The sequence below is a fragment of the Chroicocephalus ridibundus genome, chromosome 8 (genome assembly GCF_963924245.1).
Source record: "Chroicocephalus ridibundus chromosome 8, bChrRid1.1, whole genome shotgun sequence".
NCBI classification, from domain to species: Eukaryota; Metazoa; Chordata; class Aves; order Charadriiformes; family Laridae; genus Chroicocephalus; species Chroicocephalus ridibundus.
This window is the reverse complement of record NC_086291.1, coordinates 39,857,132-39,880,389: the sequence shown is the minus strand read 5'-3', so window position 1 is coordinate 39,880,389 and position 23,258 is coordinate 39,857,132. Positions and strand designations below refer to the sequence as shown.

The window sequence follows — 23,258 nt, the reverse complement described above, 5'->3', positions numbered from 1 at the left end:
GGGGGAAAAAAATAAAAGAATCAGAAAAGGCAGCGAAAAGTAGCTTATACAGTGCACACAGATACAGATGGATAATTAGCACCAATAATGATTTTCAGGTGTTAGTTAATATGGCCCACCTGCCCAGCGCTAAAGACATGCATCCTCATAGGGCTTTAGAACCAAAGTGACAGACATGTTTTTAAAGTCGTCTCATGTATTCCACTCAAATTATAAACAGGTTATGTTCAACCACCTTGTAAAGAAAACCAGAAAGAAACTCCACAACTACAGGATACATCTGCTCCTTAAAAATCCATCACACCACTTCAGCCTCTACAGTGGCCCAGGCTACTTTGTATTTGCATCTGGCTAAAAGCACATATTAGGAACTACAGCTCAGCTGAAGAGCAGTGACTCACTCAACCGCAGCTTGATCACTTAGAAACCCAGACGTGCAGCTAGGGGCAGACCTGTAGCCATTCACTGGGCAACACCACGGAAGAGCATGATTTCAGCTGGCCGAGCCCAGCGCAGTTTGTAAAAACTCATGAGAGGCTGGAGCTGTCAACAACACATTGAAGGAACATATCTAGCTAATAATCACTTTAAGCATTCTGATTAGATACTAAAAGTGTTTCAATTATTGCACACCTGAACACAGAAAACAGCGGCAGCTACCACAACTCACAGAGCATCCTGTGACAGGCTGACAGCAGTGCCAACAGCACGGAGATTCAGCAGCCCACAGCTCCCTGCAGAGTCCAGCTGGCCTGCGTACCCCCTTTTGCTACAACCTACACAGAAAGTCACAGATGAACCAAACCCTAGAAGGCAGAGTGTTAATTATAAGCTTGAGATACACCAGCTGGCATTGTACCAGGGGAAGGAGGGCATGGAAAGGGACATGGAATGGAAGGATATCAGCCCCTGATGGCACATGCATTTCCTTGCCGTAACTTTGGTAGCATTTGAGAGAAAGGCTAGTTCTTAACAAGAAGTGGTGTATGCACAGCACGCAAAGCTACCGTTACATATTAGCAAGCTTGAAGGGTGTGAGGGCTCCCATGAGCAATACACATCACTACGCACACAGCTAAGGGAAGAGAGGCAGTGAGATTAACTACGGGTTTCTACTTTATTTAGAATCATCCACTACATACCTGAGGGATTTTCCATATGCTTAACTTTTGTTTTGTTATTTGTAGGAGAGGTTTACTTAACAGAATACAGCCAGATGGCTGGAAATCAGAAATTGAGTTTCTGTATTAAATGTACATAAAGCCCCAAATCAAAGCCCCCAACCCCTGCTTCTCATCCAGGCTAGTATGAACTCATTCAGCTCTTGCCACATTAGAGCTGCCTGTTGGATGGTGAAACTCGGCAGCCAGCGACTTTATTAACTTCTCCCACCTGTGGTGGCTTCTTGTCAGCTGGAAGAGAACCACCAAGCAGTTTTTTTTGTTTTGTTTCTGAAGAAGAACTGCTGAAAATAGCAGAATTCCAGACTTCCTCAAATGCTATTACAACATGTGAAAGCCAGCTGCGGCACCCAGCTAAGTTGATATTTCCAGAGAGAAAAAGGGGGACTCTGCAGGACTGTAGCCTTTCCTCCCCCCTTCTAGAGTAAGGTGGGGGGAAAGGTGTGTGACATTTCCTCTGCCTGAAATGCCTTTCACTTAGGTAGATGTTGACACAGTAGCTGATGCTTTACACGTATACTAATAAGATGGTACCAAGCTGTAGGATATTTATTAGAGCTCTTTCACATAAGAACTTGAGAACAAGTCTTTTGTAGCTTGATATAAGGAAACCTCAAGGCAGAAGGGTGCCAGCATAAGCCTTTACTATCTTTTAGAAGAAGACATCTTCTCAGGCAGGACTTCATCTTGCCCCCTGAGAAACACCTTTGGTGCAGGGGTGAAGCAGCACGAGGGCTGCAAGCCAGCACGCTGCTGTGGAGCCCGGCCACCGCTCTGTGCACCTTGCGGAGATGCCTGGGGTCCTGTCCTGTTGCAGATTACAAAGACAAGCAACGCAAACATCCAAACAACAACATTCACACGTTCTTTACAACACAGTAAGGAACAGTCTCTTTGGCAGAGAGGGGAAGAAGAAAAAGGAACAGCGTGCAGCATTCTGCTTTCAAAGCCTTGTAAAGCTAGCAGTTCCTTCCATGTAGGTATCAAAATAAGTTTCATGCCTAATACTTCTATACCTTGATCTCATAAGTTAATTTTCTCAAAGAAAGAACCATCACTGACCTTTTACGCACAGCCACATACTAAATCCCTGGTATTTGCCAACCTGCAGCAGTAGATAAGCTTTCTTGAAGGAAAGCCCCTCATTCCTCGCCTTGCTACTCCATAGGGAGTATACTCCCTATACCACACACATACACTACATATACTCCCTATACTACACACACCATTTTATCCATCAACACTACTATCAATAATTCAATACTCAAGTTTAATTAACAAATGGAGACATGCTTCAGCTTAACACATAAAACACGAGTAGGTCCAGTCACCGGGACCCTCGATGGCACAACCAGCACAAAACTGCTTCATTGAAGTTCACAGTGTTGTTCTCCCTGAACACAGGCATGTTGGACGGACACACTCATTAGCCCAATTAGACAAGCAGTACCACCAGCAAAACCCCCTTCTCACTGCCCACAAGGCGATTTTAGTACTCGGAGGAGTTAAACCAAGTGACCCACACAACAGCACACGCTTCGTTTAACCCTGCCCCAAAGCCAGTGGGGTTTTATATAGAAGCTGACCCAAATACATCAATACATTTAGTAGCAGCTCACCAGGGTCAGCCTTAGACTTTACAAAGACTTCAGGGTCAGTTTTTTCGGTTGTTTTTTTTAACTTTAAGACCCCAAGCGAGCTCAGCAGATGGTGGGGAGTGAAAACGGCCCCAAGACTGATGCTCACACACAGAACAGGGTCCCACCCGCTGCTCCCTCCACAGCAAGCCCACCCTGAAGCGGCCCACCTGGGCGACAGGAGATCCAACTTCTTCCAAGTAGGGCACAAACCGGCAAACTTTAAAACCGTTATTTTTTAAGTAAACCTGAAGGGATCCTCAGCCAGCCAGCTCGCCTCCCCTCGGGTCCTCACCCGCTCCCTCCCTAATCCCCGCAGGATTATGACTAAAATTCCTCTCTCCGCTCCCCCTAGCTGTGCAGATAACGGGTGCCGGCACCCCCCCCCATACACACACCGGCCCCGCCACACAGCCGGGCGCGGCGGCCGCCCCTCAGCCCCCCGCGTCCGCTCCCTCCCTCCCTCCCAGGGCCGCCCCGGGGGACCCCCAGAGAAAGGAAGGGGAGGGGGGTGTCCCAGAGCGGCGATCGCCGCCTCCCTCCTGCCCTGCCCGTCGCCGCCCCCCCCGTCTCCTCACCGCGGCCACGGCGGGGCACGGCCGGGCCCATACCGAGCACGGCAGCTCCAGATCCGCCGCTGCCGCCGGCTCCACGCGCCGCTTCAACCGCCCCGCGCGCCGGTCCCGCCCCGCCGCTGGCCCCACCCCGCCCGGCGCCGCAGAGCGCTGTCCATTGTGCTGCGGGGCGCGGGAGGCGGGGGGGGACGGGAAGGGACGGGACACACACGGCGGGGAGGCGGCCCCGCCCCCGCGCACGTGCACCGCCCGCCGCCATGGCGCCGCGCGGCGTTGAGGCGCGGGCGGGGGCGTGGTGGCCTCGGGAAAGCGGGACGGGGCACTCCGGGGGGGCGGGGGTTCAGCGCAGGGTTTACCCCGGGATTTACCACAGGATTTATCCCAGGTTTTACCACAGAATTTACCCCAGATTTAGGCCGGGGGTTTACCCCAGGTTTTATCCCAGGTTTTACCACAGGGGTTACCACAGAATTTACCCCAGGTTTTATCCCAGGTTTTACCACAGGGTTTACCACAGAATTTACCCCAGGATTTGGGCCGGGGGTTTACCCCAGGTTTTACCCCAGAATTTACTCCAGGATTTATCCCAGGTTTTACCACAGGGATTACCCTGGGATTTACCACAGGATTTATCCCAGGTTTTACCACAGGGTTTACCCCAGAATTTACCCTAGGATTTACCACAGGATTTATCCCAGGTTTTACCACAGTGATGTTGAAACCTCCATGGCCGCAACGCATAAAATGCGCCGTTAATACCAGAGAGCTCACGTAGAAGAGGTTTAGCTGCAAAGTAAAATTACCGAACAGAAAATTGGTTCTGTTGTACCTCACACCAGGACCAGGAGGCAGAGCCACAGCTCCCAAACAAGACCCAACCCGGCTCGTCGCGGCATGGGTCAGGCCTTCATGAACCAAGACGCCTACTTGCCTCAGTCCTTAAACCCTTACCACTGTGCCGTGTGGAAGTTTGATTTATTGTGTGACTTATTGCGCAGCTCACACTTGGAGCAAGCATTCCCATAGCTGAATTCTCCCCGCGAGGTAAGAGGCGATCATCCAGCTAAGAGGGGTTGAGGGGAACGCTGGGGTACATCCTTGTCTCTCGTCCTTTTTTTCTCCCATTGTCTTTGAAACTCTACGTTGGTTCATGAACGCTGGGGAGAGTGCGCTTGCCCTGTGCTTTGGGGCGTGTGAGAGTGGACCCTGTTTGTCAAACCACGAGGCTGGAGGGGACAGTTGTCACCACCTGGTAGGGTCCTTGAGGACATGGAGGACAAGACGCCGCAGCCGCTGTGGGGTGGCAGAGAGAGCTGCCAAGCAGGCGCCTGGTCCTGGGGCAGGAGGAGCGTGTGGCACCAAGAAGTGATGGTGGAGGAGAGGGATGCAGGAGATGCCTAGAAATGTTTCACACTTTCAAAACCTTCTTTTGAGGTCTCCCTCGGGACTAGCTGCCACTTTGCATGATGCTATTGAAAAATGTCGCGCTTACATTTACTGCTTTGTCTTTTCCTGCTTCCTTATCACTTCTAGCTGTAGAGCGTCCCCTTATCTGGGCAGGCATTTCAGGAAGCTGCGGTCCTATTTCCGATCAGCAATATTTCCTGAAATGTTCTGCTATTACAGACCAACGAGACCAGCCTGTCACTGCTCTGCAAACAACAAACCCACAGAGCCGTCAAATATCAAAGCTGTCCCATCCTTTCCTCTGCTGGGCAGTCCTTAATATATGTTTTTCAACATATATTTTCTCCTGCTGCCAAAAGGTCACCTTGATGTTTTCCAGTGTCGGTAGGCTACCTTTTCCCCTGACACAGAGCCAACCCTCCCCTGGCATTTCCAAGGGCCATGAAGTCTCTTGCCCTCCTTCCACTTACAAGGCCTGAGTGCTTGCCTCAAGGGCTGGCATTCCGCCCTCAGTGCTTCTCGTGGGAGCTGCTCAGAAAGAAGTTCTCACTCCAGGAATGCCTGCCAGTCTCTGCAGTTAGAAAGAAGAACGTCTGCCAGGAAGGACGTCTGGTCTGGAGATACCGTTCAGCCTCCACTTCCCCCATTACCGAGGGCTTTTCACTGCAAACTCTCTCTTCCTCTCAACTTTCGTGCCTCAGCTGTGGGCGTAAATTTGAAAAACTCAACAGAAATTCAAGTGAGCTTGTGCATCACGTGCAGAAAAAAAAACCTTGTAGGGATTGTTGATGGTACTCTTATTGCTATTTCCCTTATTATGAAAGCAGCTGACCTCTGAAGAAACTGCAAAGGAGGTTTGTGGAAACACTGTAGTCACCAGCACCAGAATATTCTCTGGTCTGTCTTGGAGGTGCTGGGGTAGACTCAACCCTGTGCAGGAGAAAGATCACGGTGCAGGAGAAGGAAGCATCACACAGCCAGCTGAGTCCGCTCTGCATCATCACACTGACGTGCTCTCCAGCCCTCTTTCACACGTGTTCAACAACCCTTAGAAAATCAGCATTGTTTAAACATTAAAGAGCCTCTTTAAAAATTCAGCAGGAAAGTTCACCTGCTTTTTTGAGCCATATTTAAAGCGGCGTGGAAGTGTATTTCCACTCTCTAGAACTGGGCTTCAGTCCAGCCCGTGTCACTGAGTGGAGTGGGGGAAAGAGGAGTCTCTGCAGCCTCCAGTGCTGGAACAGACAAGCCAGTCTCCTCCCCAGCAGCGTTCAGGCCTAGCTTTCACCTCTGCTACCGCTACATCTCTGTAGAGAAACCTTTTAGCACTTAACCCAGCTCCGTTTCATGAAAGCTAAACAAAAGTTGGGTCTGTTGGTTTTGAGAGTCAGCAAAAGTTAAAATATTGAGGCCTTTTTCACAGAAAATGCAGACCAGCGGTACATCATACCACACCATTCGCCAGACCCTTTCTGCCCAAAGGCTACGTACGGCCCCATCTCTGATGGGTCCCGAGGACTTTGCCTTCCCCATCCCGCTCAGAGAAGCTGATACTGTCAGTCCCATTTTTTTCTGGTGCAAAACTGAGATGAAACGTGCTGGCCAAGGTCACGCAGTGAGATGGCAGAGATCACTGGCAGAGACGAAACTGGAGATCTAATGAGCTCTGGTCCAGCACATTTACAGCAGATTCCGTTACCTTACCCATCGGACTGCAGATAAACACTGTGCTAATGGCTCTCTGCTACATTCACCTTTCAAGATAATGCCTAGGCAGCTACCTGCCCAACCTTCCCTTTCTCTGCAGCTGTTTAAAAATAGAGTCATATCTTGGTTTGTTTTATTTCCTTAGGGAAAGAGGTGTCCCAGCCTCTGATCCACCAACAGTTAAGAACTGAATTTCTGCTTTGCATAAGAAAAATACAAAATAAAACCATTGCATCAGTGATATTTAACACCCAAATCTCCCAGGTCAGCAGCTGACCACAGTGATGCAACGCAATGCATTGAACGTGGTCTATTATGCCCATTTGCGCGGACTGTTTTAATTTTCCCCAGTGGCTCATAAAATGCTTGCCATTTTCCATCTTATACCAGCCGGGACTCATTTTTATCAGAAATACTTCTCCACCTCCTCCTTGTTTCTTATACAGCCCGTTGTGACAGCAGCATATCTCCACAACCTTACAAGCAAGCTACAATATTGCAAATTAAGACAGCTTTTTGCACAAGTGCTAGACAGGCCCTGCATAAATAAAATGCATCCTGTTCAAATGATATGTTCTGTGACTTCTCTTTCTGTGCTGTTTGTTCCTTTATGCATTTCCCTTTTTGCCTCTTGATAGGTCTGTGAGGAGACGTCACCCCGTGACTTGCTGAGTTCTGCCGAATTCCACTTGCCTGGGAGTAAAGCACGGCACAGGTTTGTTATTCTGGGTCACTGAAATCCTCATCTCCTCCAGCACAACTCTCATCATATCCTAGCTTTCAACATTGCTCTGGAAAGGTAGCACTTGGTAACAACGCTATTAATAGGGAACGGAAAGTTTTCGGTGCTTGAAACAAAGGCAAAAGGAACACGATAAATTCAAAGAAAATAATGGAAACCAGGTAAATTAAATATGACTCCTTTGGAAAGCACACAATGCCTGATCCTTGCTCAATGCAAGGATCTCCAGTGGCTGCTAGGAACCTGGAGGATTTCTTTTCCAAAAAGGTTGCCAGTAAACTGAGAGCACAGAACTGTGGGCTTTTTAAAAGGTTAATACCTTCACAGCACTTTTGCTAGCAGACGGCTCAGGATACACAAAATACAGCAGCCCTGGGCCAGCATCTCATTGTTTCCACACTTTGACATGTGTTAGCATCAAAGGTTTGTGCTTGTCTCATCCAAGCCCTCACCCACTGTCATACTTCTATATATTGAGTGTATTCTCTTTCAGACCACGTAACCAATCCCTGCTGGGATGGAACTGGGCTGTGCCCTTCCAGCACTCAGGGAGGGGGAGGTCAATACTCCTATTCTGAGAAAATTCCATGATTCTCGGTGTTGGTAGCAAAACTCCTTGTTGACTTCCACAAGTTTAAAGTTTGGCCTAAATAGTTCTGTTTTCACCATAACTTGTCCCTGTTCTGCGAGGTGTCTCAGGTGCCGTTGGGTATATGTGAAGGTGCCGTTGGGTATATGTGATGACACGGTAGAGCTGAAGACCTGCTACTTCCCAAAATCTTGTTTCTACTGGTCTCTGGCAAGTGTGGCGAGCAGTGGCTGGAGCCATCTCCTGAGGGTGCAACCTTCGGCCAAACGCTTTGGAAGACACATGGCTAGGAGCAGGTTGGTATCTGCCACACTAACCCCAGGGGAACGGGAGAGGTTTTTCCAGAGACAGGGTAGACCAAACTGGTGAGACTGGATTTAGCTCTGTGCACCTCTTACCTGTCTTCTTGCGGCTTTGTCCTGTCTGTAGAACCCACAAGATGAGGACAAAGCCATAGGGCTAAACCCACAAGTAACACCAGTATTTACTGTCATTCCGTGGAAACAGAGGGCACTGGGGAACAAGCTATTAACCACAGAGTATCCCAATATTAATATTTTTTGAAAGTATCTCCTTCCTGGGAGTATTCCTTGTGGGTGGTCCAAAGAATAATGTTTCCTTTTAAAAGAAGTCCTTTAATTTATTTTAAAAGTCATCCCTGATTTATTTTAATGCATGCCGTATTCTGAGGTGTGCATTGAAAAGATTTAATTTACCCCGAGCTATGAAATGAAGTTTAACCAAAATTTCAGACTGGTTATTTATGTGAAGTTCCACCACACAGTTCCTGTTTTCGCAGTGCAGTGATATCTTTGAGTACAGTAGAGGGTGAAGGGTCATGATTTTTCCTAAGCCTTTATTTTAGGCTATAAAGGATCCACATGCTTTGAGCCCCCACAAAGGCGATTTGAAGTAACTGTAACAATTCTGTGTAAAAGCCAGAACGCACCCCATTTTCCTGCAACTTCTCAATGCATCTTGCTACTAGCTGCCAAAATAAGAGGGAGGAAAAACCAGACCCAGGCAGGCAGGGTATTTGTCTCAGAGACGCTGAGCTCAGCAACTGCGATCATAACCCAGAAAGCAAATGCCTTGTGAGCAGTGATTCCATTTTATTTTCCAGACCTTGTGTTCATCTCGGATCTCTTTTCCCTTCACTGCTAACCACACACACTCTTGCATCATGCGTATCTAATTTCCAAGTGACACTGCGGGGCTTTATTGAAATATGTTCACTATGTCCTCTCTTGCGTTCCAGGGAGTGCTCGGTGTCCAGCAATACATCCTCACCGGTAGCATACGGCTGGCCCTTTCTCCAAGAGACAGTGCTTTCCATTTCAAGCATTGCAGCTGGGATAAGCTATTCAAAAAGAATAAAAAGAGAAGTACCTATCCCAAGACAGCTAGGATGCTACGGAGTAGGCTGCTTTGATGACAGTCGCTAAATGTACTTTGGTTTTTCATATGGAATACCAGAAGGAATCTGTTGGAGACCCCTGAGTCTCTTGGGTAAGTTCATGCTCCTCCTACTACCCAGAAATACAAGCTCTAAAAGGCTGCCAGTGAAATCCAGGCCCTTGTAGCCTCTTGAGAAGATTTTTCCTATAAAGCTGCAAAACCGTGAGCAAATAGCCTACTCAGAGGTAGACGCGCAGGGGAGGTTGCTGAAAAAGTCTTGGGTAGTTAGGAAGAATTAGTCTCGTGGTAGAAAGCTCGTTTCTTAGTCTGGTTTGCCTGGAAGCTGAAGCACCCATGGCGTGTCCTTCCCGTCGCCCAGCGCAGCAGCAGCTGCATTATGGACAGTCCCAGTTTGGAGCACGAGCAAGCCATGGGGGATTTATGTTGGCTTCTTAGGCAGTTCGTTGGTTGGACTTGGTGGCTGCGGTTGTTCACTCTTGCTCTGGCTTGGAGGAGGGGGCCACGTGGTCTTCTGATGAAGATGGCTGAAAACAAGAGATATGTTTTACGTAGTTTGGGAGAAGGACATGGGCGGTAACATGAAGACAACAGTGGTTATTTACAAAAGAAAAAAGGAGGCCATGGCTCTTGCATGGCTAGTGGATTGTACCATCCATCTGTTTTTTCTGAAAATGCTTTTCATAACCTTGAAGTCATGGTTTGCAAATCTCTACTTTGTACCCAACTAAAAAACTGTGCTGGCAGATCTACAGGTTGAGTTAAGGTGATCAGCTAAGACGGTGGTCGTAGACATTTAAGTCTCAAAGTGCCCTTTCAGCAGATATCTTTAGGACAAGGCTCTGTCAAATATAAGCCATTTAAGAGGTTTTAGGGAAATTCTTAAGATACTGAAGATCCAAAGCCATGATGTCCTGCTCTCCTTGGCTGGGACTTCACACCATTTTGATACCACAACATAAAAGATTAACACATTAGTGATGCTTTTTCCCTTACTCAGAGCTCACAGTGGTCTATAAAAATGCCAGCTAGACAAGCCATAGAACTGTAAATTCCCAGCTGGCCTGAGGGAAAATGAGCATTTTAGAAATCAAGAGAGATCCAGGAATTCACACCGTGCTTCACTGTGCGGGGCGGGAAGTCTCTTGCTGTCTAGGAAGGGACGTATTTCTCTGACATGGCCATCTGGAGACCTCTACTAGGTTTTCTGGTTAAAAGTCGTCAAGAAAAAATTTTGATTAAAAATACCCCAACAAAACAAACAGGAATTTTTAGTATGTGTATTGTCAAAATTACAGACCACGGCAGTTTTGACACCTACTCCTTGTAATTTGGGATTCCTTCAGCAGGCAGGCACTGGTCCCTGTCACACGGTAAAGCTGCAAATGTAAGCACACAACCAAGCATAAGTGGAAGGTTAGAAAACATGCCCAATGCAAGTAGCACTGCTACATTATGATAATGCACATTTAAATGATGCAGGAGCTCTGAAAATGCTGACAAGCTCATATATCAGACGTGCCCCTTAAAGGCTGCAATTATTTCCCTTGTGTCTTGGGCTTTGAGACAAAGACAATGCTGGACCATGGCCACGTTTGGTTGGTGAATAGCATCAAAGAGCAAAGGCTGGGCACCTATTTGGGGCTGTATGCTCACCTAATCATGACATGGAGGAGATCTGAAACTCTCCTTTTGCATGGAAAGAGACAAGCTCGGTCAAATATCTGCTACCAACAAATGTTTATGGCTCATGAACTAAGAGAGTCCCAGGCTGGGAAAGTTCATTCAGACTCCCATGGAGCTAGGTGTCTCTTCTCTGATTTTCTCCCATCCACAGACGTGTGAGTGGAAGGAAGACTAGGCTGATTTGTACCCCGAGGAAACAAGGAGATTACTGTTCGCCTCTGCTCAGCATTGCTGTCGTCATACCTGGATGGCGTAAGGAAGGTTTGGATCCCTGGTTCAAAGCTATTAAGAAACTGGATGGGGTCCAGCAAAGGCAGCCCTAGGGCTCATAACCCGCAAGGAGAGGCTGGGGAAGGCTGAGAGAGCTGGGCTTGTTTAGCCTGGCAAAGAGGAGGCTGAGAGGCAATCTTGCAGCACCCACTCCTACTTCAAGGGCAATTACAAAGATGTTGGAGCCAAGCTATTCTTGGCAGTGGCAGACAATATAACTGGGGGCAGTGGCCACAGATTGCACCTGGGGGAGTTCAGACTAGATGCTGGGAAAATCTTTTTTCACAGAGCATAATGCAGCTCAGGAGCACATTATCCAGAGAGGCTGCGGATTTCTGTCCTTGGAGACTGAAAGCACAGCTGGCTAAACCCACTGCGGGTCTCATCTGGCGTGATGGTCCCACCTGGAGCAGAAGATTTGACTCCGCATCTCCAGCAGTCCCTTTCAGGCAGCATTTCTACAATTCTGTGAAAACATCCTCCTGCCTGTTGGATTTTCTTTCCCCTGGATAAATGCCTTTCCTCTGGCCCTGGGCACGAGTCACACCCTTTGATTCCTTACACTGCGAGTCTGCATTTCAGATTCAGAGATGGTTCACATGGATACACAGAGGGCAATTACATCTCAGTTAGCATGAGGGAATCAGGTACATGTATGGGAGGCTTAACAGGTATGGCGAAAAATACATAAGGTGGTGGAAACTGTAAATAACACTAACAGACATCCTTGAGACTTGTTTGGATTCAGGTTTCTCCAGTTAATTTAGTTCTTACCGTCCTTGTTGGAGAGGATTGGCGCTAACAGTTCTTTAGCTTCTGATAGCAAAAGGTCAACAAGATCTGAAGATGGAAGAGATGTATCTGAGACTGCGTCTGTTTTATCCTCTTCTGTTTCACTGTTGACTCTTATAAATATGGAAAGTGCCATCAATACTTCTATCATAGAATGGTCATTGAAAATCCTGGCCAGCCTCTCATGAAGGGTGTTCTATATAAATTATGGGTATTCAGGGGAAATTGCATCTCGGTCACTCAGCAGCCCAGGAGACTCGCTTTTAGACACACTTACATCATTGTGTTATAGACAGATAGCAATGCATTTCTTAGAATTTCTCAAAAATAGTTTTTCCTTCATTATATGAAAGTAACCATCTTGGAAACTTAAAAATTGTTTTCAATCATTCTTGAAAACCATCTTTTTTAAAGGGGATAATCATTATCAATGGGACAATGATTTTATCAATTAAAACACACATGACATTTTTTTTCCAAGTGATAGAAGACAGGTTCAGGTTGAAGGGGAGTCCAGAAGCCTGAACTCCATTTCTGCAACCATTCATGCAGTTGAGAGTCATGCTAGCTCTTTGCTTACACTTTACCAGTTTCTGTAACTGCTAATAAAGAAAGGACACAGTCCTAAAGTCAAAAACTGATGTACATTGGGAAAAACAGGTGGGTCAAAACTCTGCTTCTTTGAAACAACCTGCTTAGGCTCTCTGCTAACAAGAGCAACTTAACCAGAGGAGTGTTTCATCTCCCCACCTCCCCAGAAAAGCCTGGATGGAGGCCAACCCCCTCGAGTACAAATCCACCAGCAGCCTCCAGATCATCTTTCCCCAAAGGTCTCCCTTCCAAAGCGACAGGATGTTTAGAAACTCTGGGTAAGTAAGTTATGTGTGAATCACCTTCCCCTGAGAAAGGTTAGAAAAGGACATTTCACGTTCCTGTTCAAGATTCCCAGAAGCCATCTCCTACCTTTTCTCATCTGGAAAATGACTGGGTGCACTCAGGACCTTGTGGACGTTCTGCCATGCAGTCAAAAAAAAAAAAAAAAAGAAAAAAAAGAAAAAAAAAAGGGTTTAAACTTGTAGGAATGAATAATTCCTGTGAACAAACCCCATGGGTTTTTCCTGCTGATCAGATTTAATATGACAGTAATCAGCTTCTGCTTATTCATTGCCCTTGAAGCGAATATCTCAAGGCCTTTTGCAACTCAAGCAACATTCACAGCCTATGCAAATATACAGACACATCTAAATTATGCCTTTTAATACCAACATTAAACTATATGAAATGCAACATAAAAATACTCTTCCAAAGAGCAATTTTGCAGGCTACGTTTCAGCGGCGAGCCTTGATCGTCGCTACTAGCAGTCCCTGGTCTCTGGATTGTACCTGCACGCGTAAGCTCTCATTACCACACACGCGTAGTGAATTCTCAAGCACTACTGAGGGATGTATAAAAAAAGGAAGATATTTTGCTCCAGTGGTCAAAATCCTGTGATGTTTGACCCTGGGGCCAAGTCAAATCCATTTCCAAAGTCCAACCCCAAACCGCACAGGCAGCAGCACGTAGTGCTGCAGGTCAAGAGGCATTTTAATTCTTCCTTCTCTGAAGCAGAGGACACGGCATCGACGCTTCCTTTCGCTTCACTGTTTCCTACTGATTTCAAGAGCTCTTGGGATGGGCTACTAGTAGCTGTAGCAGGTATATTGAACACTAGTAATCCCATGCTGATCAGTTTACTAATTATACAAGCTTGTATACTTGTAGTGAAGTGTATAGCTTGATACTAGTAGTGAAGTAGAAGAACAGTCAATTAAAAGACTAAAGCAATTATGCGTCCGATTTTGCAGGAAATCTTGGTGGGGGGAAAAAGCCCTGGAAGAGCAAAACCGCTCTTCGAGTTCACATTTTTTGTGCAGAGAAGCAACCGCCAGTTATACAAAGGGAAGGTTAAAAGACACGATTTCGACAGTGGAGTTCCTGGAGCAGCCTCAACCAGCGGGGACCGGTGACTCGGGAACAACAGAGCCACCAGGCAAAACCTGCCCCGCAGTGTTTACATAGCACACAGGTATGTGAGTATATATGAGTTCATTCCCTAGTTTCGTAACCAACAGACAGTGCCTTTTTAGGATGAGATAGAATAATAAAATAAATCTCTTGCTTATGGAGCAGGAAGTTATTTGGACTTGCAAAATCACCCTTAAGGGAAGAGGCCACAGTGATGCCACCACCAGCAGCGGGAGCGGTTCAGCACTTCACCTGCACAAACAGGAGCAGTTTCCTATTGCAGATCTCCAGGCGCTTCCGTGAGACTTCTGATTTTCGTAGCTGGCCGTCAGCCAGGGACAACTGTCTTTTCAGTTCTAGGATGTCCTCCTGAGACGGGAACAGGGCAAAAAGAGAAAGGTGATGATGACTCGCCAACCTTGGTTTTTGGAAACACCAACTTATAACATTGGCTACAAACAGAAAACCACCGTCCTTTTGGAATGGACAGTGGAAATTATACAGAGACCTGGCCTTGTGGTCATGTACAACAAATGATGTATGTGCTACGTTCATTGTCTCCTTTATAAACAGAAGGAGGGGAACCAACAGAAAAAGAGTCAGGAGGGTTGTGGTTTTTTTCCCAGGCTGAGGGCTTGCATTACCTCTATGTCAGAGACGTGTTTTGCTTTCTTCCCCGCCAACTGCATCTTCAGTTCTGCAATTTCAGCTTCCAGCAAGTGGATCACTTCCTCGTAGTCCTGCTCTGCGCTGTGAGCCTGTCTCTGCACGACCTCTGCCATCTGCAGCTTGCTGTGCAGCGTCCGGTTCTCAGAGAGGAAGCCCAGGGCTTTCTGGAAACAGCGAGAAGTTCTGGTCAATCCCCCTCAGCCACCAACCACCAAAACCACCCCAAGGCCCCCAGCAATCTTTGCTCTAACCTGGTTCAGTCTCTGAAGCTCATCTTCCATTGACTTCTTGCTGTTCTCCACCTCTTTCAGGAGAGACTAGGGAAAACATTGTCACTGGATTAGAAACAAAAAACAATACAACATTCTCTAGAAGATACCCAGGTCTTGTAGCCCCTACCCACAGGAATAATACTTTACAGAAGCAGTTGTGCACACTCTCCCCCACCACAGTGCTTTTTGGGCTGCGACCTGCATGCCTGCAGTAATCCACCTGGACACTGCCATGGTGCTAACAGCCACGCTCGAGATCTGCAGTGCGGTCAGGATGGGAGGAGAGGTGATGCTCCTGTTATTCATAGACTTGACTTATGTGTGAGACCGTTTTTGTATTTTTAACTATATTTAGGCACTGCTAAAAAGGGACTGCATACTTTCATCACAAATAAGTTTTCATTTGAGGTTGAGAGTGAGGAGGAGGCAATTGTGGAGAGCAGAGGGTGAGAGTTGCCTTTATAACAAGGAATCATAGAATGGTTTACGTTGGAAGGGACCTTAAAGAACATCCAGTGCCACCCCCTGCCCTGGGCAGGGACACCTCCCACCACACCACGTTGCTCCAAGCCCCCTCCAACCTGCCCTTGAACACCTCCAGGGATGGGGCAGCCACAGCTTCTCTGGGCAACCTGGGCCAGGGGCTCACCCACCCACCCAGCAAAGAATTTCTTCTCGATATCTCATCTCAATCTCCCCTCTTTCAGTTTAGAGCCATTACCCCTTGTCTTATCACAACAGATCCTACTACAAAATTTGTCCCCATCTTTCTTATAAGCCCCCTTTAAGTATTGAAAGGCTGCTATAAGGTCTCCCCGGAGCCTTCTCTTCTCCAGGCTGAACCCCCCCAGCTCTCTCAGCCTGTCCTCACAACAGAGGGGCTCCAGCCCTCCCAGCATCTCCGGGGCCTCCTCTGGCCCCGCTCCAACAGCTCCGTGTCCTTCTGCTGTTGGTGCCCCAGAGCTGGAGGCAGCACTGCAGGGGGGTCTCACAGAGCGGAGCAGAGGGGCAGAATCCCCCCCTCACCCTGCTGCCCACGCTGCTGGGGATGCAGCCCAGGCTGCGGGGGGGTTCTGGGCTGCCAGCGCACATCGCCAGCTCGTGTTGAGCTTCTCGTCCACCAACACCCACAACCCCTTCTCCTCAGGGCTGCCTTCCATCCATTAATTGGAACACGCAGAATCCAAACTGTTGACTTCTTTAGAGGGACTGGCTACACCATTACCCTCGCCTATGACTACAGTGAGCTACAGCAGAAGGCACCAGCCAAGAAATCTGCCCAGACAAGATGCTCCACCTTTAGCCGTCGGACTTCTTGCCGCAGAACCACCATTTCCAGCTGCAGCTGCTCCAGCTCCTCATTGCCATTACAGCTGAGAGAGTCGAAGGTCTGCAAGGCAGAGGGACAGACAGCATCACGCACCGCTCATGCTTTACCAAAAGCATGGGGCTATAACGGCAGGGATATTATTTTCCAAAACCAGAATAACGATGAATCAAAATCACTTTGAAAAGGAGTCCGCATTTTTATGCGACAGATCAAAAGGCACGTTAAATAATTCAACTGCAGGTTTTTTTTATTTCCATCCCACAGGATTGGGATCTGTGGGATCTCTGCTCCCTGACATAGCTGGCATAGCTGTGCTACAGTGATTTTTCATTTTTGAAGCAGGTAAAATTAGTTTGAATATATTAATTATGGTCAATTTTCCTTCTGCATCACTGTCAGGCCACTTCCTTCTTATCATCCCATAGATACTGTTATTTCCTTATTGAAAATGAGAAGTCTGAGGTCTTTTATATAATTTCCTATAATCGAAATGATTAATGCATAGTTCTGACTTTTCTTTATAATTGTAGAACAACCAGAAAATGGTAATTTAGCTTTTCCCATCTCAGAATTTCACAGATTTCACGTAGAAAATCCATGGATTCAATGTAAAAGAGCGTTGGACTGACCGGCGAGTGAAAAGCCGACGTATCCAGCAAACTGGCCACTTCGTGCTGCGTGAAGAGCACGGAGCTGGAATCCAGACCAGCCTCCTGCAGCTCCTCCTGCATCACATCCCTGAGCGCTTGGAGAAGATCTGTGAGAAAGAATTAGTTTTTACCGGGCTAAAAGAGGAAACTGCCGTGCATAAGGAGAAAGTGCCACCGACTTTGGCGACATCCACTGACTGCCAAGCAGAGCGGGTTTAGAAATGCCAGACAGCCTTCTCTAACACTCCTGGGTTTTTCAGCAATCCCATCAAGCTTAAATAAGTCATTGACAACCTTTCCCAGACTCTAGTTTCTTATCCAATTGAAAAAAATTAAACTTTTAGAAAACAAAAAAACCCGAGATATTTTCACAGCAGAGTTTTCCCAGTTGTGGTTCTCAGAGTTTTAAAATTTTAAGCCAAACCCACATTTCTCTGACAAAAGGCACCTGCCTGTCTGCTGGCATTTCTCATGTGGCTGATTTAAACAAGGAACAACTCAATGACGTCAGCACTTAGAAAAGGAGTTAAATTAACAAATCTGAAAAATCCAGGTTTGTTTTGCTTTCGGATATTGGGGAAAGCACAGTGTGAGGGGCCAGGTGGGACAGACAGGAGCCAGTGCAGGGGAGGGGAGGCAGCACCGGGTCCCACCCCCCCAGTCCTCACCTGGGGCTGCAGCAGGAACTGGAGCCTTTACCACAAGAACAGCATCTTTGGTGCCAGCACATTCGCCAAATACCCCTAATCATCCTTATTTCTGTTGCCACAAACTACAAAGCCGGTCACCCTTAGGAGAGGCGCATGGTTCTGTATCCCATCGCTCACTCTGCACAAAAACATCCCTCCAAGAGGTGTCGTGCTTTGCAAGCCTGTTCTGTCTGGTGGGGACATTGCTGCTGGTGGGGACATTGCCGATGGCTTTGACTTTGGGGGAAAAAAACCTCTGGAGAGCAGACCCTGTGGGCCAGATATACCCTGTCAGGTCGCAGAAAGCAGAGCAGGCTTTTATTTTCTGTGTGTCCTCTGGCCAGCTCTTTCTTGGCAAGCTGGGGGTGAAGGAAAGTTAGCCCGCGCAGCAACTTCCTTGTATTTTCATTTTACGTATGCTTCTACCATACGTAATTGTATTTGTGACTTTTCTTAGCTGTTTTGAGGCTACATCAATACCCAGGCAGATGTCTTACCTGCCACCTTTCAGTAGATGCCTCCCTCCTTTCCTAGCCTTCAGCAAAGCTATGCAAAAATGAAAGAGCCTATCATGTGCAGAGATGCCTGCTCACCTCCGTAGGCCACCGTCCCCTGCGAGTCTGTGGTCAAGCTTTGCCGTAACTGCCTCTTCTTCTCATCAGTCACATCCAGACCAAGATACTGCAGAACCTTGAGCAGAAACAATGAGCCTTTAAAAAGAAAAATACTGGAAAAGCAACTCTTTGAAGTAGGCGCTGGGAAGACAGTTGGTGCTGGGTTTCTCCTGGAAGGGGCTCTCCAGGCAGCATCTCCCACAGGAGCAGGCTTGGGCTGGATTTCTGGTCTTTCCTTTCCTACACGCGTACAGAAATGCCTGTTCCTGAAGTCAGGGACATGTTCACATCCTGCCGAGAACATTTTATACAGACTGCAAACAGATTTGCAGCTATGACAAACTGTCAGGAGCTTTATGAAAAGCCGGTGTAGCTGAAGCAAGGCCCAGCTGCCAAGAGCTCAGCATCTCCTCTTTCTTTTACTGCCCAGGAATTGTGTTTGGAACCAAGATGTTAAAAGCTGTTCACGGAGTATTTCCCATGGCAACAGGAGACATTCAAACATTTTGCTTCTTCATTGCACCTTTTGCTCTCTCATTATGCCTGGTGCCCTGTCTTCTACTGATATTTATCAATTCAACCCCAGGGCACCACGCAAAAGCAGATAAACCTGTGCAAACCCCACTCTGCTGCTGGCGGCAGCAAGTAAGAGCTTTTAAAAGACAAAGTCAAACTCAGCAGACTCTGGGAAAGAGCCTGAGTTAACCACTTGCCTGTCCCAGGCTGCACCCGTGGCTCCTGCTCATGCATCTACAGCACCTCCCGCATGGTCCTCTGGAAAAAGAGCTGGAGATGAGTCCTTGCTCACATTTCCATCACCTGCAAGCACCCATGGGACCTTGTCCGCTCTCTTGTCCTGCCTAGGAGGCCCGTTTGGGTCCCACCTCCTGCTCCTCTGCCCACCACCCCTGCGCAAGGCGGTGCTTCAGGCTCCTGGGCTTTGGGGTGCTGATGGTGGCACCTGGTGTGGGCCACCCCAAAACCTTATCAGGTTGTGCCGGTTGGTCTGCATGTCCTGCCCCTGGCACCATGGCAGCCACCTGCTCATAATGCTGGTTTTTAAAAGGGGAAACCAAGCGTCCCCGCTCCTCCCACCAAAGAGGAGCTGCTTTTATAGCCATGACGAGCAGAGGTCGCTGCAAAAAAGCAATCCTAAATCCCGCTTTAGGAGAATTATGCAGGCTTAGAAGAAAAGTTCCTGCTTGCGTGCTGCCCTCCTGGGAGGCGAGAGCAGCCAAAGGGCGAGCGCTGGATCTGCCGTCGGGTGGCAGCAGATGCTCATTGCATCAGGTTTTCCTTGGAGTCCCCTGGCCCTGCAGAAGCGGCTGCCTTCCCACGCTCTTCTCCCCAAATCCAACAGTACCCAAGAGTGTAAAATACACCCCAAAACCATGTATGGCCCCCCAAGGGCACTCTGCCCTTCACTGGGGTCTCGGTGAGCAAATGGGCAGCTCCACTCCCTGCCCTTTGATGGTGCCCATGGAATATAGTTTCCATAAAATGATGAAAAGTGCAGCAGTTCTGGCTGGATCCTCGGTGACGTATCTCAAATTTCAGCCTTCCCTCACCCACACCAGGCTGCCCCAGGTCACCCCAGCAGTGACAGCAGCACCAGAAGGTTTGGAGGGCAACTGCCTGCACCTACAGCCCTGAGTCAAAGGCATTACGTCTGAGGGAGACGTAACTGCCAGGAGGAGACTTCTGGAGCTCCCCGAAGCATTGAGAACTAGCCAAGATGAGCCAAGGTGTGTTTCAATGCCCCTTCGGACACAATTGGGATGTTTCACTACATCTCCTCTCCCTTTTTAACTTCAGAGGCTGGACCCAACCTCCATCAAACTCAAATGAAAAGTTGAGACCCATTTTTTATTCCAGACTCCTGGTAATAAATAAAGTTTGGTGGCTGTCTCTTGTGCCTCTGTCTCAAAAATCAGATTAATTCATTGTAGCAGGTGAGCAGTGTGAGGCTAATCAGGAAAGCGATGTTCTGAGCACCGCGGCTGGCTCTGCACTCCACATCCCCTGTGCTATTGCTGTTCCCAGCACAGCCCAGTCAGCCTCCTGGAGAGGTGAAGGGGAGTTAGGCTGGCTGTTCGGCAGAGGATGGTGTCTGTGTCGATTAGAGCATTTATTCTCTGCAAATGCTTAATTCTGTGCGAACAGGAAAGCTGATTCTCTTAGACTATATCTATTCAGGTGTGCATTTTTTAGTCTCTCCAAAAAACAAGTGACACAGTGACCAGCGTGCTAGTACCTGGCCCAAGTACTCTATGCCCAAGTGCAGGAATCAGAGCTGAAAGGTCTTCACCAGTTCTTTCACAGAAAAGCAGTACAAGGAGACCATTCACGTAAGCTTATTTTGTTTGCCAATAATGTGGCAGCTGAAAGAAAGGAGATATCACGCCAGCGGAATATTTTCTGCATAGTGCACCTTGGGAGAGGATCGAGAGGAGACCGGCTCTGGGGAGAGGGACCCGTTCCACTTACCAGTTCCAGTTTCCCATCCTTGAGCCGGACATGGGGATCCAGCGCTACTTTTGGTTTGGTGCCTGAAGCTGCTTTGTGATTAGATGCCGAAGCAGGTGCTGAAAAGCCAAAAGTCAATGTTAATGGAAGAGCACTTGGGTAGGGGAAAGAGGTGCCCGCAAAGCAAAATTCAGAACTCTCGTTGCATGAAATGCCAAAAATCAAACACCTGGATTTACTAAATCCAGTTCTGGAAGTCTGAACTAGGCCACCATTGAAAAGATTGGATACTGGGGCAAACCCTTACTGAAACTGGGCTTCTGCGTGACTTAAAATGGGATGTTTCATCCAAGGACCCAGGGCTGCAAAAACAGCACTTTGGAAATTTCCAATCACAAATTTTTGTGGAGTCTTGGGGTCTGTAGTTATGGTGATCTGTGAAAAAAATAAAAGTCTGCCTGGGTCTTGTCTTCTCTAATTAAGCAAAACAATGCACCCTTGGCTTTCACAACACCCCCGGAAAAAGGAATCAACGGATTAAAAACGATGTGGAAAAACACTGGTGCAAGGCTTTTTCCCCCCCCAAGGCTGCAAAACCTTGAACCCTTTTCCCTCAGTTGGGCAGGCAGGTTTTTTGGGTGGAAGGAGCCCCATGCATTGCGAGGCGGACACAGAGGGAGACAGAAGCAGAAACGGCAGCTGCTTTGCTGGTGCAAAGCTGTCATGGGATCAGAAGAACCAGCTGCTGACAGCTGGCTCCTCATTACAGACACTGCCTTCGCAGCTGAAACAGGACGGAGTGGAGCACGAGCCCTGCTGCCATGTCCTGCCCCTTGTGCCTCTCCAACCTGGAGGGAACCCCACCTTTTCCATTACAATTAACCCTTGTCCATAAGAATCATGGAATCATGGAATGGCTTGGGTTGGAAGGGACCTTAAAGACCACCCAGTGCCACCCCTTCCCCTGGGCAGGGACACCTCCCACCACACCAGGTTGCTCCGAGCCCCCTCCAACCTGGCCTTGAACGCCTCCAGGGATGGGGCAGCCACAGCTTCTCTGGGCAACCTGGGACAGGGGCTCACCACCCTCAACAGCAAAGAATTTCTTCCCAATATCTCACCTAAATCTCCCCTCTTCCAGTTTGAAGCCATTACCCCTCGTCCCATGGCTCTCCCTCCCTGATCCGGAGTCCCTCCCCAGCTTTCCTGGAGCCCCTTTAGGGACTGGAAGGGGCTGGAAGGTCTCCCTGGAGCCTTCTCTTCTTCAGGCTGAACCCCCCCAGCTCTCTCAGCCTGTCATGAAACCGTGACATTCCCTGGGCAAAAGGCTGCAGAAGGTGTTACCCACTCAGGAGCTCCCCTGCCAGACCCCAGAGAGGTGCCGGGCTGCTGCCTGCCTGCCCAGCTGCCTGCCCCTGCCCACTCTCAAGCCATCAGTCCGGCTCAGTGACAAAGTTCTCCCTCGCACCAGTGGCACAGGGTTTGCCCCAGGAGTAATTTCTTTTGGCAGCCTGGGATCTGATTAACATCCCGGGAAGCTCCGTCTTGCCGAGTAACACCTCTTCTCCTGAACCTCTCGAGCACTTCTCTCTGCATCCTCCTCAACTGTCGGGGCAGAGACCAGGCGCAAGGAGAAGGCAGCGAGAAGCAGCGGAGGTGCTGCACAAGCATAATCCTCCTAATCCACGCATTCATCCGCTCTGCTAACGCCAGCAGCTGGGGAGCAGCAAGAGGCAATAAATGGGTTTGCTGGATCGGCCACCAACACTTTACTCTCCAAGTTCAAGGGCAGAGCTGTTACCCTTTGACGCATGGCTAATCAGGATTAGCTCCCCATGGCTTTGCTGTCGGCTCCGGACACGGAGATATCCGGGGCATCCATCAGGCACCCGCAGAGAGGCAGTCACCGGCCCAGGCTCCAAGTCTGGCCGCTGCTCTTTCAAAGTCAAAGTCAGTTGTCTGTTTTCATGGATAACAACACTGACACAAAACCCTCCTCAGCATTTCACACAGAGAAACCCCACGTGTAATGAGATCCCCTGGCTAAGTCAGGAAGTGATTAGGTCATTGCTATTTGCCGGATTGCCAACACGACCCAGGGCTTTGCTCCCCATCACCAGGAGCTCTGGCTGTCGCTGGTGGACACCTAAGAGCCTACCTGAAATCAAGGCTGCAGGAACTGTGGCCAGCAGATCGAGAGAGGTGATTGTCCCCCTCTGCTCTGCTCTGATGAGACCCCACCTGGAGTACTGTGTCCAGCTCTGGAGCCCTCAGCACAAGAAGGACATGGACCTGCTGGAGTCGGGCCAGAGGAGGCCACGAGGATGATCCAAGGGCTGGAGCCCCTCTGCTGTGAGGACAGGCTGAGAGAGCTGGGGTTGTTCAGCCTGGAGAAGAGAAGGCTCCAGGGAGACCTTCGAGCCCCTTCCAGTCCCTAAAGGGGGCCTACAGGAAAGCTGGGGAGGGGCTGTTTGCAAGGGCATGTAGTGATAGGATGAGGGGCAATGGTTTTAAACTAGAGCAGGGCAGGTTCAGATGAGACATTAGGAAGAAATTCTTTA

General features: G+C 48.5%; 2 protein-coding genes across 6 annotated transcripts in view; both read right to left on the bottom strand.

Moving 5' to 3' along the window:
* Window positions 1–3,527, bottom strand: part of SEC14L5 (SEC14 like lipid binding 5) — a 45,106-nt gene extending 41,579 nt beyond the window's left edge. Inside the window, exons 1-2 of one of the 5 annotated variants that reach the window (XM_063342982.1) lie at window positions 3,397–3,476; window positions 671–776 (exon numbers count right to left, since the gene is read on the bottom strand). The gene's annotated coding sequence lies outside the window, so the exon portion shown is untranslated. Of the gene's footprint in view, window positions 1–670; window positions 777–2,243; window positions 2,255–3,396 lie in introns of those variants that run through there. The other 4 variants (XM_063342980.1, XM_063342984.1, XM_063342981.1 and 1 more) reach the window with 4 other exon arrangements.
* A 5,728-nt stretch (window positions 3,528–9,255) lies between these two features.
* The window catches only part of LOC134519684 (syntaxin-binding protein 4-like), a 39,652-nt gene continuing 25,649 nt past the window's right edge, over window positions 9,256–23,258 (bottom strand). The window contains exons 12-22 of the mRNA XM_063344185.1: window positions 20,719–20,816; window positions 18,211–18,307; window positions 16,908–17,035; window positions 16,246–16,338; window positions 14,928–14,993; window positions 14,652–14,840; window positions 14,260–14,376; window positions 12,966–13,015; window positions 11,985–12,115; window positions 10,576–10,633; window positions 9,256–9,781 (exon numbers count right to left, since the gene is read on the bottom strand). Of these exons, the coding sequence (XP_063200255.1) occupies window positions 9,676–9,781; window positions 10,576–10,633; window positions 11,985–12,115; window positions 12,966–13,015; window positions 14,260–14,376; window positions 14,652–14,840; window positions 14,928–14,993; window positions 16,246–16,338; window positions 16,908–17,035; window positions 18,211–18,307; window positions 20,719–20,816 (1,133 nt within the window). The 3' untranslated portion in view covers window positions 9,256–9,675. The remainder of the gene's footprint in view (window positions 9,782–10,575; window positions 10,634–11,984; window positions 12,116–12,965; window positions 13,016–14,259; window positions 14,377–14,651; window positions 14,841–14,927; window positions 14,994–16,245; window positions 16,339–16,907; window positions 17,036–18,210; window positions 18,308–20,718; window positions 20,817–23,258) is intronic.